Source organism: Polypterus senegalus, chromosome 2 (genome assembly GCF_016835505.1).
Source record: "Polypterus senegalus isolate Bchr_013 chromosome 2, ASM1683550v1, whole genome shotgun sequence".
Lineage (NCBI taxonomy): Eukaryota > Metazoa > Chordata > Cladistia > Polypteriformes > Polypteridae > Polypterus > Polypterus senegalus.
In genome coordinates this window covers 75684453-75700548 of record NC_053155.1, presented here as the reverse complement: position 1 = coordinate 75700548, position 16096 = coordinate 75684453, and the positions used below count along the sequence as shown (strand labels likewise).

General features: G+C 38.4%; 1 protein-coding gene across 1 annotated transcript in view; it reads left to right on the top strand.

The window, feature by feature from the left end:
- Positions 1 to 891: 891 nt before the first annotated feature.
- The window catches only part of xpo4 (exportin 4), a 123590-nt gene continuing 108385 nt past the window's right edge, over positions 892 to 16096 (top strand). The window contains exon 1 of the mRNA XM_039744012.1: positions 892 to 1379. Coding sequence (XP_039599946.1) covers positions 1314 to 1379 — 66 coding nt within the window. The 5' untranslated portion in view covers positions 892 to 1313. The remainder of the gene's footprint in view (positions 1380 to 16096) is intronic.

The window sequence follows — 16096 nt, the reverse complement described above, 5'->3', positions numbered from 1 at the left end:
TTTTGGTCTCACCAGAAGGCAAGAAGTTAAAGTGTGGCACAGTCTTAGAAGGGAACAGTGCAGTTGATATCATTTACACAAGATACTATCTATTGGCTCCACCTAGAGGGACAGTGCAGATCAACACACTGGGCTAAGGTAAAAGGAAAAATGTAGCAAGACAGTGCAAAAGTCATAATTAAAGAAAGCATATGGATTAACACAGATTTAAAAAGTCACACGTAAATAATACAACAAAATTCAAATATCGATACATTGCACAACTAACAGGTGGATGACGCATGTACCCGGATGTGAATAACGAAAGCATAACGAAAACCTATTTAGCAAATGTTTTGATAAATTCATTAATAGCAGAAAGACCAGGTGGAGAGAACACGTTTAATGTCTTAAATATCTACAAAGTTGCTCATTTTTTTTTAGCTCACTGGGTAAAGAAAGAAAGTATTGTGGTTCGCCTACCTGCGGTCAAACATTACAGTACGCCAAGTTCGATGCACTGTTGTTGTGAATGAGCAGTAAATTCGCTGGTCTTCTTAACTGATGTAATAATACATACAGGTATTTTAAAAATGAATTAACCAGCAATTATCATAATCGCACAATGTTTAGTTCGGGGGTCTGGTAGCTCCATCGTACTGTTTCACCATATATAAATGTCTCTGGACACTTCGGACTTACTCCCACACCATTATGATGAACTAGTTAGTCTGCCTGGCAACTTTAAGCTCGTCAGGAGTCGATGATGGTATGTGCAAGAGGGGGCAGGTAGTCCGTCCAGGGCAAGTTCGCTCGCCTGATGTTGACCGACAGGTGCAACCTCCGAGTGGGTTAAGTCCGGTGGACAATTAATGCATTGTTAAATCTGCTAACACCGACCCTGCTTGGGTTGCCGTTGGTGTACAGTTCTCGTGCACATTTAGCTAATCGACGAGTGTAAATGTTTGCCCACTGTATTCTATATATTACTAGGATACGATTGGATGGCGCCCCGGATGATGCTGGTTCCTGCATGCAAGTCCCCGTTTTAGTTAACATTCCAGACAAACGGACTTAAAGCGCTACCCGAAAAGTCTTTACAAATGACAACTGTCCTCACCAGAAGACCTTCTTGTTGCAAGCAGAGTTGCTGCCAAGTAAACGACCCTCCTAGGGTTTCTGGTTTCCTTATTGGTTAGTTGAAAAATGAACTAAGACTTCAGCCCTGGAACAAGCCGCCCGCTCTGCCACAAGCCACTCAACCCCCGAGCCATTGGCTCACACTGCCGCTTTATCCCACAATGCAGCGCATGGCGCGTCATTGAAGAGAGACCATGATGGCGGCTGCGGGAGCACCAGAAGTAATTGCACAGCTGGAGAGCGCTGCCAAAGTTTTAATGGTAAGAAAGAGAGCGTGTTTGCCGTTGACTTCGGGAGTGTTTGCTCTGTTTAATAGCTTCTCGGAGTATGGCGAAGGTGGGCTTCAGGGTTGTTAGAGTTTGTTTCTTTTTGGTTAAAGAGAAGACAGTGCGTGGCGCAGTGTTTCCATCTCCCCCCATACCAATCTTTTTAGCGAGAAGCATTGAAAGTGATGCCTGGGATCGTTTGCCTCAAACTTTCCAGTCTTCTCTGACCCGTGTTCCTAAAGCGAAGAGTTGGGTGTCTTGCTGCACACTTGCTTACTGGCGAGTAACTTGTTTAGGGTCAGCAGAGTTAAGAGTTGAGAAGCAAGCATGGTGCTCTTTTCTTGCCACCCATTTCAATTTGTTTTTCTACTGTTCGGCATTTGGCTTTGTTTTTGATCTGTCGATGGCGTATCGACACACCAATCTGATACAGATACCCGGGCGGTGACGGTAACTTGATCCGGCGCCCTTATTGTCTTGAGCATTAAAGATGCTAAATAAGGGAATCACGTTAAACGCGCCTAAAGAAAATCAGTCTCATTGCAGGATCCCAAATGTCTTGTAAATGATGCTAGTTAGGCTAGGTTTGGGGGATACGGGGGGGAAGTATTCTGATCTTGCCTTACGAACCGCGTGGACTCTTGCACGTTTGCGAATATGTGAGTCGTACCTGCTTTGGAGGTTTCGTGTGAAACTGATACTTGAAACAGACCCTAGGTGAATGACAATTGAGAATGAATTTGGTGGTCTTTTTGGGACGATCTTCATTCTGTTTGTTCACACTTCTCGTTTCACCATTTACGAAGTATTTGATAGTGCCCTAACATTAATTTAGATGGTTACTTTTATGATGCCTGCACTTTGCAATGGTTTAGAATGCGAAACTATGTTTTCTCTTTTTCGTGTTGTGTGTGGCCTGGTTGATGTGCTGGAATATAAACCACTGCTTTCAACCCTTAAAGCCCCATCGCTAAGTCACGGTAACGCTGAACTCGCCACTACTTAAATTGTACAAACGCAGCAACTTAATAATGGATGTTAACACTGTGGTTATGCTTTCATGACAAAGATGCTGTTTGAAGATGATGATGGTTTTCAGTCCAGCACTCATTTTTATCCTTCCAAAAATACCCAATACTTACTTTATTTTCAACGAAAATCTTAAAACAAATCTTGTTTACTCATAGCATCTTGATAAAGCTAAAAATGTATGTGATCATTTGCATTACTTTTGTGAAGTATATCTTGCTTGTATCAATGTAATTTGAATTCAAGGGCTGACATCCTAAAGCTCCAAGTTATATCTCAGAAAAAGAACACTGAATTGTACTTTTTTTAAAAAAAAAAACCTTCTAAAACAATACAATACATATTGTACTTTTACATCATGTCAAAGTGTGTTTTTAAAAGTCAGAAATATCCAGTTAACATTATAAACCTATTTTGAGGATCCTATTCTGAACTGTAAACCTTAGCTTTTTATTTTATAGCTGCACTAATTGTGCAAGCATTTAAGGTTGTGCATCATATTTTTTAAAAACTATTAGCCAAAAAAAAAAGCAATTCCCCAGTTACAGTATAAAAACTTAAGAGATTCTAAATTTAAACCCCCAAAAAAATCCAGGCCCTGATGGATTGCCTTTAGAGCAATTTTCAGCTTTCTAGAAGTGTCTGCCCCTTTTTAACTTCACATGGCAAGATATGCTCTCTGTTCATGCAAACTGAACTTTTCTATAAATTCCCCCAGACAAGGTAAAAGCCTCAACGACTACTGTATTTATAGTGCTTTATTACTGAAAAACACTGATTTTAAAGTTCTTGGCAAGTTGATTGCAGCGTAGTATTTTAAAATTCATTTATCCTGATCAGAAAGTGTTTTCTCTGCTCTTATATGCAGCCAACAATATTTTAGAGGTAGCTCCTACTCAACCAGTAGCTATTTTCTAACTTGAAGCAGAGGTACTCTTGTACAGCATGAAATGGAGCTTTCTCTGTCGAGTAATGAGATTGATATAATTTGGTGAAATTAATGTTATGACTTTATAGTCTTAAAATATAGCTGCAGTCCTTAATAATTCTTTTCACAGCCATTTCAGATCTTATATTTCGGATACTGGTCTTAGGTTAGATATGTCAAAAAACCATTCATTACATGCCCAGGTTTGGCTTGTGATCAATATGGATGAGTTGTCGCTACTGAAATCTGAAGTTGTATCTCTAGGTTTTTATACATTGTTCATTGTGGACTTGGCTTAATTCCTTACTAAGGTCCTCTCCTTTGCTTGCTATTGAATCCAATATTGCAGCTCCTAGATTGGTTCTTCAGTTATTAACTTAAAATCTTGCTCACATTAAAGCCACATTGTCTCATTTTATTTGCAAACTTAACACAAGGTCAAAAAGCTTGGAGAGGCCATGCTCATGGCACACACTTGTCTTTCACAATTTAACTAGGGTTGTGTATTAGCAAGAATCTCGCAATATATGTATCATAATACAGGGGTTACAAATTCAATATATTGTGATGTATTGTAATTTTTTTAAAAGGGAATTTGGAAAAGCTGTCAAAGTATAAAAAAACGCCACCATATGCATACAACCGGAGTAAAAAAAAAAAAAAGTTAGTGGGATCTGCAAATGCATTTATCACAGTACTTTTTGTGCAGTTTAAGCAAGATAATTAACATGTGCCTATGCCTATATCAATAAAAATAAAAGTGCTTGGACTTTTAGATCTGCTTTAAAGGTTCACAGCATGCCACAGTATTCTCAAGTAGTTAATAAAAGAAAATGCATAATCCCTATAACATTCAACATCATAGCATTGCAATCTGAACTAAGGAAATAATGCTTGTATATATTAGTAAAAAAATAATAAAGTTCTTGAAGAATTCTTTAGTTCAACAAATTAAGAAAATAGTTTATATATATATATACACACACACACACACACACAGTATTCACTTTCAGTTGAATGTGTCTTTCATTTCTCAGTCTCAAGTAGTTCATGAAAGGAAATGCTTAGTCCCTGCAACATCTAACATCAGCACTATTTTTTTTCTGCAATTTGTAAAAAGGAGTTAAAGCTGCTTATATCAATGATAATTAAAAACGCTAGCAGGATCCCTAAAGAAAATATTAAACAAATGTAAACCAAAAATATATACTTATGGTTAAAATTCTTGGATTCTTAACTTGGACTGCATGTATTATTACAGTTAGTGCTTATTTTTTTTAATGTCAAGGTTTTTGTGGAGCTTTCAGGACAATTCACAGTGCGATAACGGTGTCTCCTGTGGTGGGGGAACTCTGAAGTGACACTTGAGCCCATAATGCACAGGAAACACTTTACTACTCTGGGTGTCTAGGAGGTAGGGGCATCCTACTCCATTGGACCCTTGAGCAAGGCCCTTAACCTGAAAATTGCTCCGGGGCATTGTACAATGGCTGACCCAGCACTGTGGCCAACCACCAAAGGTCATGTGAAAAGACAATTTCTCCACTGGCATTAATAAAGTATATCAAAATCAGTTATTTTTACAGAAAATGTATACTACCACAACACATAATCTGAACCCAAATTCACCCTATTGCACATTTCTACTCTGGTACGTAATTATTCAAGTCCAACTATTAAAACTAAATTGTCATCAGTCTTTCATTGTATTTATTTACACAGATTTATTGACTAATTGGTAACCTTTAATGTGTGTAATAAAAAACAAGTAGCTTAATTTATGTTACTTATGTTGCTTTTTTGCAACCACCACAGCACCAGTCATTTTAGAGTATGTCTCATTAATCTCTGCTTCATACAGAAAAGGTAGATCTTTAAACTAAGCTTTAAGATCTGATGCCATGCACAGTGTTGTATATAAAATAAATAAAATACCTCATGTCGTAAGAGCTGTCCCACCTTGTGACAATGTCTGTGATTAACCTGTGTTTTGGTAGCTGGAGTAGGTCTTGTTTGTGTTTTGGTTGGTGGCTAGCTATGGTGCTTAGTCTGAAAAAGGTTGTAACATGTCTGATCCTGTTGAGTAGCCACTCCACTTTTTGCAGTTTCTGTACTTTCTGCTAGGTGAGATTCAGGCTGCGTGCAAAAATTTGTACGTGTCATGTCTTAAGTCCAGCCACAACATTCATGTTGAATGCATTGTCAGTTAAAATGATGACCTCATCTCCAGTCGCCATTCATTAATGGCCTCCTTAAGTAGCGCTGTGATGTTCTCTCCTGTGTGGCTGTCATGTATCACTCTTGTTTATATCGCATAAGACTCCAGCTTCCATTCATCTGTTATGTAATGTGCTGCTGTTTTGTGGGAATTCAGTGGCCCTTGATATTCAAATGTCTCATGTGAAAGTGACTCGGCTGAACTGAGATGTTCCAGTTTTTACGTTCTCGTACAACTTGGGCACAGTGATGACAGTAATGGGTTGTCAGGAGGGTATGGTGTAATGAGGTTCCATTGTATTCACTATATATGGAAGCCTTCATTCTCTACAACACTGAGAGAGGGTGCATATCTTTGCAAATGAAATCGAGTATTGACAGGGTTATTTTGGTTGCATGAGTTGATGTTGGTGCTAACTTTGGTGTGTGAGTTTGTTCCATAGTGAGTTGAGAGGGATCCACTTATTTAATGTTTTTCCATTCGTTGCTTCTTTAGTTGTACATTAGAATCATCTCTTGCTTTCAAGTGTGCTGTCAAATTCATTGTGTTCCCCGAAGTTTTTGATTTTTAGCATGACACATTTTGCAGAGAGCATGGCTTTTGTTGATGTCATTAATACCTTCCTTATTGTGAAAGCCAAAATGAGCCCACACTCTGATCTGTATGCTACAGGAACAAGTTTAACTCTTCTGAATTCAGCCATGCTTGGCAACGTTACTAGTCAGCTAGGTTTGCTAATGCTAACATTAGCGATGTGCCCTTATGTCATATGGAGAGGTGATTGAGAAACCTGATTGAGTAGCAGGTTGATGTAAATACTCTGTAACCTCAGACTACTTTTTATTTCCTCAAGGTGAATAAAATTGCAGAGTTTCATTTGAAAAGTGATGTACTTTTTATCTTTTGCACAGATAAATGAACACTGGGGAATCTTGGTTTGACTGTAGTGTAGAATAGACACACATGCATTTCTACTCACTTGAATTTTCTTCTAATAGATTTTTTTTTCAGCTTGTTGTACTCCATTGATTTTTATCTCATTTATAGCATGTATAAAATTTGATACATACTGTTAGGGATGCTTCGATCGATTGGCTGCTGATTTTCTCAAAAAAGACATAAATGGTAAATTGGCCAATCACAAAAAACTGCCTTTTCAGCTCCTGTTTTCTATGCTTTACATTAATTTAGTGTTTTTTTTTTTTTAGCCTTTACATTAAAGAGAGCGGAATAATAAACTGAGAAAGCTTAATCGGAGCAGTTGTTCTGAGCAATTAAACAAACGGCAAGAAAAGCTTCTTTAGTGAATTCAGACCTCTTTTTTTTTTTTTTTAAAAAGACTAGCCAGCCCCCGCAGCTCCGCCCACGTAGTAGTGAAACAGGATAGTAAGGATGGCCCTGCCCAGCTCCCTACTCATGATGTCCCGCTTCCCCCTCCCTTGGCCCGCAGCCTCTGTCGTGGATTAATGCAAATATACCTCTCCTGCAAGCGAACTATGATTCTTAGTGCGATAAGAGAAGTCGCAAAATCAACCGGAATTTTCAAGCAAAATATAGAAAAAACCTGATCTAAATCTGTTAACACTAGAATTACCAGAGCCTACGAAAAAACTCATAGATCCCTCCCACCTTAAAACGCTTCACACCTCTCCGTCACGTCTTTTGTCTTCTAATTTTGTGTCTAAGCAGCAAGCAGCCTACTATCACATCCCCCCACCAGCGCACAGTTTTCTCAGCTCAAGTCTGTTTTACCTGCGTGTCAGTTGCTTGGAGTTGTATAGAGTGAGAACTCAAGCAAAATGACACCTTTTATAAATACTATATCGTTATTTGGAACACTTGCATTTCATGTGTGTTCCGTGTCTACATAGATCTATGTACGCACATTCATTGTTAAAACAAACGTTTTTCATGTTTTTGTCATAATTGACAAAATGTAGACATTAAGTTTATAATGTGTGATGCCTGAAGTCCAAATATCAAAGAAACAGTTTTACAAAAAGTACAAATATAATAGAACAACTGCACTTTTATTGAAAAATATAACTACAGAAAAACAACCCTTGTTAGAGTGCGATATTGACACGCATTTGCAAAGAACGCTGTGGTGGCGCAACGGTATAAGCTCTTGACTGGTAGTCTGAACTTTACGGGTTCGATTCCAGATGAATCCGTTTTGAAAAGTGAGCTGCACGTATCTTACTATTTTAAAATAAAAACATACATTTGTTTCCAGTCTGAAACAGCCGGTGTAATTTATGATACTTGTAAAGGTTAGCTTTTTTTTTTTTCTGTTTTCTCTCGGCCGCGTTCACACTCCCAACTCAAACACCCCCATCCCCCGCCACATTTGACACTGCTGTTTTCACATACGCGCTGTCACAGAGGCAAACTCAAATCGTGATGAAGGTGCAACATCGGATCAAGAATGCACTTTTGTCATCGCTGTAATTTTTATATGTACATGGGAAGCACTGCACTGGTGACTTTACGCTGTAGTAAGTAAATAAATAATATCTATATAGTAATAACAGTAATTTTATTATTATATAGCAGCTTCCCTGTCTGCCTATCATATAGTGCCTTTCCTTCCTATTTATCTATATGTCTATCCCCTTAGCTGTTTTTTATATATCTATTATACAGTGCCCCATGGGGTGCCAAACAGGCAATTACAATGATTTTTGGAATATATAAATAGAGTAATTCTTGTATATATTAGAGCAAGTCTGCTGCGCTCAGGGTGACGATCTTACCGGAAGCTGTTGTAACATATATATAATGTTTCACTCATACTTTCCTCTTATCTTGAATTTCTCGTATACAGAGGTGATCGTATCTAGAGGTTCCACTGTGTGTGTGTGTGTGTGTGTGTGTGTGTATATATGTATGTATATATATATATATATATATATATATGTATATGTATATGTATGTGTATGTGTATGTATGTAAATTCTACACGTAATGGTCAACAACGTCCGCCATGTTGAACTTCCTTATTCATGGCCTCATCTTCACGAAAATTGGTAGGCGGCTTCCCTGCACTAACCGAAACCAATGTAAGTACTTATTTCGGTGGTATGACGCCACTGTCAGCCGCCATATTCAACTTTCCAACGTCACTAATTCTCCAACTTCCCGTGTAGGTAGAAGGCTGAAATTTGGTACTTATTTCAGTGGTATGATGTCACTGTCGGACGCTATATTGAACTTTTCAATGGTCTTTGTTACTTAAGGGCCCATCTTCAAAAAATTTGGTATGCGTGTTCCCAACGCTGACTGAATACTACTTACGTACATATATACGTCCATAGCCTGCAGCTCGGTCACCGTGTGAGGCGGCGTTGGGTTCACCATTCCAACGTCTCCCACGTTGTTGGTTGCCTGCCAATATAAAGCCGTCCGTCGCTCCAGTCTCCACATTCCCTTTCTTGCTTCGCCACGGGATTCACGTCTCCCTGCTGATAACTGCAGCCTTTTTATTTAATCCTCGGCTTCTCCGCTGTTTTATTGTTCATTTATTACGATTACTGTTATTGTGTAGGTATTTTAGACTTGCTTTACGTTGTTCAGGTACCCGTTTCCTTTATCATTCCAACCGTACCCCCGTTAACATGTCTATTGAGGTGATCACCATTGATCAAAGAACTGTCACTTACCGAGTGGTTTCCATGCCTGGAGATGGCACCTACCTTTTCCAATTTTTTTGTTACATATTGCACGGCCATATCAGGCTCACTTTTGATATCCGGAGGAACATTGTGTCTTATGTATTGTCTTATGTATTGAATGACTGGGACAGGTTCAAGGTGTGGACTGATGATGGTACAGGAGATAATTATTCTACACCGGAGCACTAGAAGAGTGAAATGCTTAAGCCCTTCACCTATGCATCTGCATGTGAGTTGATGGCTACCGGTGAATTGTTTGGTTGTCGCTTTCAAGTGTACCGAAATGGCCAAATATTTTACGCCTTTTGACAACCGCCAATGCCTCATAAACATCTTAGATTGACAGGTGACGATTTCAGTAGTGGACACTTTGATGTTTATGAATGTTTAAACTCTCAAAAGCTGGATGTGAAGTTGGCGATGAAACCGGTTGTATATTTACAACGCTTGACAGATGCCGAATGTCTCTTCAACACAAGTCCTAGAAATACTGTCGTAATTGAAACAAATCATGAAACTCAAACCGATTATGACGGCAGCAATCCAAGCTGTGAGATTTGAAACAAGATTACTGTTCACATGGCCAACTGTACGTTGCATGCTCAAGAGTAAGCTCAGCGCACAGCTTGGTCATATTACAACCGGAGGGCCGAACTCACAATGTGGTAAACAAAGAGATACTTAACAAATAATTATTGGTATATTTTCCCTCAGTTTTATATACAGTATAATATAGTATTATATATAATATACTGTATATTTATATTGTCCAGAAAAAATTGTTTCAGGACTGGACAAGCTTTTAAAAGTTTTCTGGCAAAGTCTAATCAGTCCTTCCTATGCTTGAGGTTTACCAGTGGTTAGGCACCTTGTGGTAAAACCTTTGTCTTTACTTTCATGCAGTCTTCTCTTGATTGTAGACTTCAGCAATGATAGGTCTGCCTCCCAGAAAGTATTCTTGGCTTAGCTAAATGTTATGAAGGAGTTCTTCTTACCAAGGAAAGAATTCTGCTGTCATCTGGCACAGTTGTCTTCTGTTGTTTTCCAGACCACCTGGTGTTGCTGAGTTCAGTAGTGTGTTCCTTCTTTTTAAGAATGTTTTGTTTTCTCAGCCTAATGATGGAGTGTTTTACTTCCATGGAGAGTGCTTTTTGACCTCATATGGAGAGTTCTCAATGATGGCTTCCAAGTTTTAATTCCACACTTGGAATCAATTTCAAGGGCCTCATGTATAAATGGTGCATATGCACAAAAATGTTGCGTATGCCAGTTTCCACGCTCACTTTGAGATGTATGAAAACTAAACTTGGCATAAAGTCACTCACATTTTCATGGCAGCCTCACATTGTGTGTTTTTTCTGCTTAGTTTTGCAAATGGCCGGCACCCAGCTTCAATCTGGTGCTACTGTTACTGTGGTGTTACTTTCTTTATTTAGATTTGCATCAATGATGCAGGATTTATTATATACACCGAAATTAATTGAATAATGTTTACAACTTTAATTCACTTGATTGTAATCATTCTGTAATAATATTGTATAATGATGCATGGAATGGCCAAAGTATTCTACTGTAGCTGTTTTAGCATTGTTAGAAGACATTGCAAATGGAAGAATTGGACAACATTACAAGTTCGTTTGAATATAATTAGCAGAAAGTAAAAACAAGTAATCAGATTCATCATTTATTTTTTAACCAATTCATTTAATTTGTTGTCAATATCACATAGTATAGCCCTCTTATTGCATCCACTATTGCATTTTGTGTCCAGAACAGGCAGATCACCCAGCAGTTTCCGAAATGGAAGTGTATGCAGTCAATCCTGAAGATGTGCTGGGCACAGCAGCACATTTACTGCTTGGAGTCGTGTCCTCGGCACAAGGGTGGTCAGCTTTTGTAATATTGTCTGAATTGGAATAAACAGACGGTGGGTGGCAACTCACCTCTTCAGACTGACTTTGATATCTAACCACTTTTTTTTATTTTGGGCTCTCTGTGACTTTCTGAACTTGAACTTTCCATGCTATGTCACTCTATCTGTTTCCTTTCGTTGCTTATACAACTGCTTAAGCCAACAAATACATTTTTCCTTGCCTTCTTGCTTTTTCCACATGCTTTTTCAGTGTCTTTTGACAACATGCCGAGTGGAAGGGGCTATTTTTATTTATTTGCATATTCAAATATGCAAAATTTGTGGAGGAGTCCATGTTGGGATATAGGCATGTGCATGTGTCTTAAAATTGAAGTTGGTTGGGATTTATAAAGGGAAAGTGCTTGGAACTTTGCTTACACACAGTGTTATGCATGCGAATTTCAGGTTATGTCCATACGCCATGTTTTAGTGTGAATTCTACGCATGGAGTTATAGGCCCCAGACCTTTTACCTGCTTAATAATTAATGAAGTAATGGGTGAGCTGCTCCCACCTGGCTATGGGGGGGATTGGGCTCTGCAGAAAAATACCTGTCATTCCTAAAGGGCTCGTATATTTTTGGTCAACTCCTTAAATTAAAGCCAAGAGTCTATAATTCAATCGCATAATACTTTATTTCATATCCATTTTGGTGGTGTACAGAGCCAACATTATGAAAATTGTGTCACTGTCCAAATACTTCTGGACCTAACTATATATTCTCACACCTTGGATCATTTTTAAGAGGCGTTCCAAGAAACAACCTTTTTCAGGCAGTGTCAGGGTGGTTTGATGTAATGTCTACTTCGGATAATTGAACCAACAGTGCCCACTGGGATATAAAATTGTAGGTATTGTTGCATACATTTCACTAATTTGTGCATTTAAATTATTTAATCTCCAATGTATTTAGAATTAACTTTATTTTTTCTTTTTACAGTAGTTCAGATTCAGTCTGAAAATTGTTCCTTTATCCATTGAGTTTTTATTCAAGAAACTGTGGCAGTTATTTTAATGATTTACTTGTGTAAAGCTGCTATATTCCTATTGTTGTCTTTTACTTGTGTAACCAAATAGCTTCCAGAAATGCTGTATGTTTGAAAAATAAGCATAAAAAATACCAAACTAACAAGCTGTTGAGCTTTAACACCTTAACAAGGTTTCAGTGTAGGGTTTATTTGGTAAAGTAAAATTGGTGAACTGGTCATATGTCCAAAGTGAAGAAGGTACAGTATATTTTTGAAATCCTTTGTCCATTTTTGTATGTATGTAGAGTGGACCCTTGACTTACGAACTCAATTTGTTCGTGAGGGCTGGTTGTAACTCAAGTTGGTTGTAAGTCAAGACTATTTTTCCCATAGGAAATAATGGAAATGCCCATAATGCGCTCCGAACCTCCCACAGCAACACTTACTTAACCTTTTCATAATAAAAAAGGGTTGTATAATGTGCATAATTTACCAAAACACCAATATTTTTTCTAATATACTAACCAAAAAGTTATAAAAAGTGCCTAGCCTACCAGAAACTACAATTTCATACTGCACTCGCCATTTAATTTGACATCTTTGGGCTGCAGGAAGGGAGGAGGAGGAGAATGAAACGGAAGCTGGTTATTGTTTAGAAGGAGCCTCCTTATGCAAATCTTTTCTTTGTAAAATTGTCGAGATGGTGGATTTCGACATGGTGTACATATTAGTGAGATTGGTCACGAACGCCACTCTCATATTTCCGCACAATTTCCTTCTTTGTTTCGATTGTGATCGCTGTTTCTCAGGTTAATAATGACAGTAGTCGAGCACTCAGTTCAAAGCTGGCTGTGTTGTGAACTGCTGTAATAATACACTCCAAAGCAAGCCAGTGCTGACTCAGCCTGATGACATCATCATCATGTGCCGCGCCAGCCCGCTACCTAACATCCCTTAACAATCACTTTCTTTACCTTCGTTACCTTCTCTTCCTTCCTTAGCAATTATGCATCTTGCTTGCCATGATCCTAGTGAATTTTTATTTTTATATATATATATATATATATATATATATATATATATATATATATATATATATATATATATATATAGAAATATATATAGATAGATAGAGATAGAAATATATATAGATAGATAGAGATAGAAATATATATAGATAGATAGAGATAGAAATATATATATATAGAGAGAGAGAGATCACTGCACTGACAGAAATTACGTCCACAAACACATGTATCTGGCCTCCGACTGACGCTTACGAATGCTCTCGGCTGTTTGTTTACAATCGCACAAGCGGATACACGTGACCACATTCGGGTCGTAAATTAAGTTGTTCGCATGTCAGGCCTGTCGTATGTCAAGGGTCGACTGTATATGTATATAGATACAGATAGATATATAAACAGTATATTAAATTTCTATATCGATATATCTCTCTATATCTATATTGAGATATCTATACTAATAAAAGGCAAAGCACTCACTCACTCACTCACTCATCACTAATTCTCCAACTTCCCATGTGGGTGGAAGGCTGAAATTTGGCAGGTTCATTCCTTACAAAAGTTGGGCAGGTTTCATTTCGAAATTCTACGCGTAATGGTCATAACTGGAAGCTGTTTTTCTCCATTTACTGTAATGGAGATGAGCTTGAACGCCGTGGGGTGGAGTTTAGTGTGACATCATCACGCCTCCCACGTAATCACGCAGTACATAGAAAACCAGGAAGACCTCCAAAAGCGCTGAAGAAAACATGCATTATATAATTGAGAAGGCAGCGAAACAATAGGAAGCGAGCGAGTGACATATACAACCATATTCATGAGTTCTGCTACTTGAAACAAAGCACGATGTAAACCTACACTTTAAATTAAGTTCATAGACAGGCTGCCGCTGGCGTTTGTAATTTAGTGCCTGCCCATATAAGGCTGTCCGTCAGCGGCAATCCAATAGCAAACTCCACTAAATATTCACGGGTTAAGGACTGTGCTTATGCAGAGGAAGATGAGATGGTCAGGGTGGTGTTTGGCACAAACTCAGCGAAACTGCGAGAGAAAGTTTTAAGTGCCAGGACTAAGGTAACATTAAATACAGCCATGGACATAGCACGAGATGGCACCAGCACAGCTGGGAACCTTCGATGCATGTACACCGAGCGGCTCACGTGAACTGGCGCGTGCACAGAAAAGCAACAGTTCCAAAGAGCTGAACAAAACCGAATTACACAATTGAAAAGGCAGCAAAAATATGAAGCGTCTGATACATACAAGCATATTCATAAATCCAGCTACTGTGGAAACAAAGCACACGTGGAAAAAGTCAATGTCCCGCTAAAGGAAGACAGTGTAAAAAAACCCGTGCATGCAGTGTGTCAGGTCTCAGATAAAGAAGAAGACGAGCTGTTTATTGATGCAGTAAGAAACGAATCGATGAATGAAACCTGTCATCTTTACAACGATTGACAAACACGGAATGTAACTTGAACACAACACATCCTACAAATACGAACCTGATTGAAAGAAATAATGATAATCAAATCCTTGATGACAGCAACACTCAGTAACACTCACAAAACAAATACTGTATATTGACAGTCATGTTACGTTATTTTTAAAATGTTCCCTTTTCTTTTCTAGCTTTTTAACACACTACTTCTCGCTGCGATCTGCGGGTATATATATATATATATATATATATATATATATATATATATATATATCCCGATCTACATACTCGAATAATGGATACTTTATTAGCCATCAATGATTGTTTTGGTAAAGCCATACTCAGTGTATTCATTAGATGAGCGGTAAAAAGTAAGAGCGAGGGAGGATGACTTATTGAGGCATGCAGGCTGTAGTGCGTCAACTCTATCTGAATTGCGCAATCACATTTGAAAAAATATATCTTTTCAAGTTCTATTTAGTCCATATGTGTCAAACTCAAGGGCATACATCCGCCCGGTGTAATTATATCCGCCCGAGATCATTTTATATACTGTATTATTGTTATTAATGGCCGGGTATATGAAGCGCTGGTAACACAATAAACTACAGATCCCATAATGCAGCGCTTCAGCTGCCTTGAACACTTACCGTTAATCAAGTCTAGCTTATGATGCTGCAAGTTATTGCGAAGCTAGCTCACACGATGCTGAAGAGAAAAGTTGATTCTGAAAATAGAGCCTTTAAAACCGATGGGAGGCTGAGTATATGTTTACTGAACCCGTGTGTCTCATTTGTGGAGCTAATGTGGCTGTAATTACAGAATTTAATCTAAGACGGCACTATGAGACAAAACATCAGGGTAACCTGAAAGACCTGAATGCAATGCAGAAGATACAGAAAGCAGAAGAATTAAATAAGAATCTGACACTTCAGCGGACGTTTTACCGTGCACAATCACAAAGTGATTTCAAGTGAAGCTGCTTTTATGGGAGACACAAATGCACCAGTGCAACTTGCCCCACTTTCCCTGTTGCCAAGTAATGTTAAACCAAGTCGTCACTACGGTGTTCCCAAATACGCACTTTGCTGATAAACTGAGCGCACGGCGCTTTGGTGACTTTGAAGAACAAAAAAAGTCCGTCTACATGCGGCTCGAACCTTGTGCATGTTTGGTAGCACATATCTGTGTGAAAAGCTCTTCTCAGTGATAAAGACTAACAAAACAGCACACAGGAGTCGCCTCACTGATGAGCACCTGCAATCCATCCTGAGAATCTCCACAACACAGAACCTCACACCAAACAGAAACGAACTTGTTGCCAAAAAAAGATGCCAGGCGTCCAGCTCTAAAATGACATATGAGCAAAGACAACTGAATGATTTGATTTGTTATTGCTGAAAGGAACACATTTTATTTATATTTCCAGGTTTTGTTATGCAGCATGTTCATATTTGAATTTGTATAATTTTGACAGGATATATTTTTATGGAGAGCAAAATCTTTTGGGATATTTA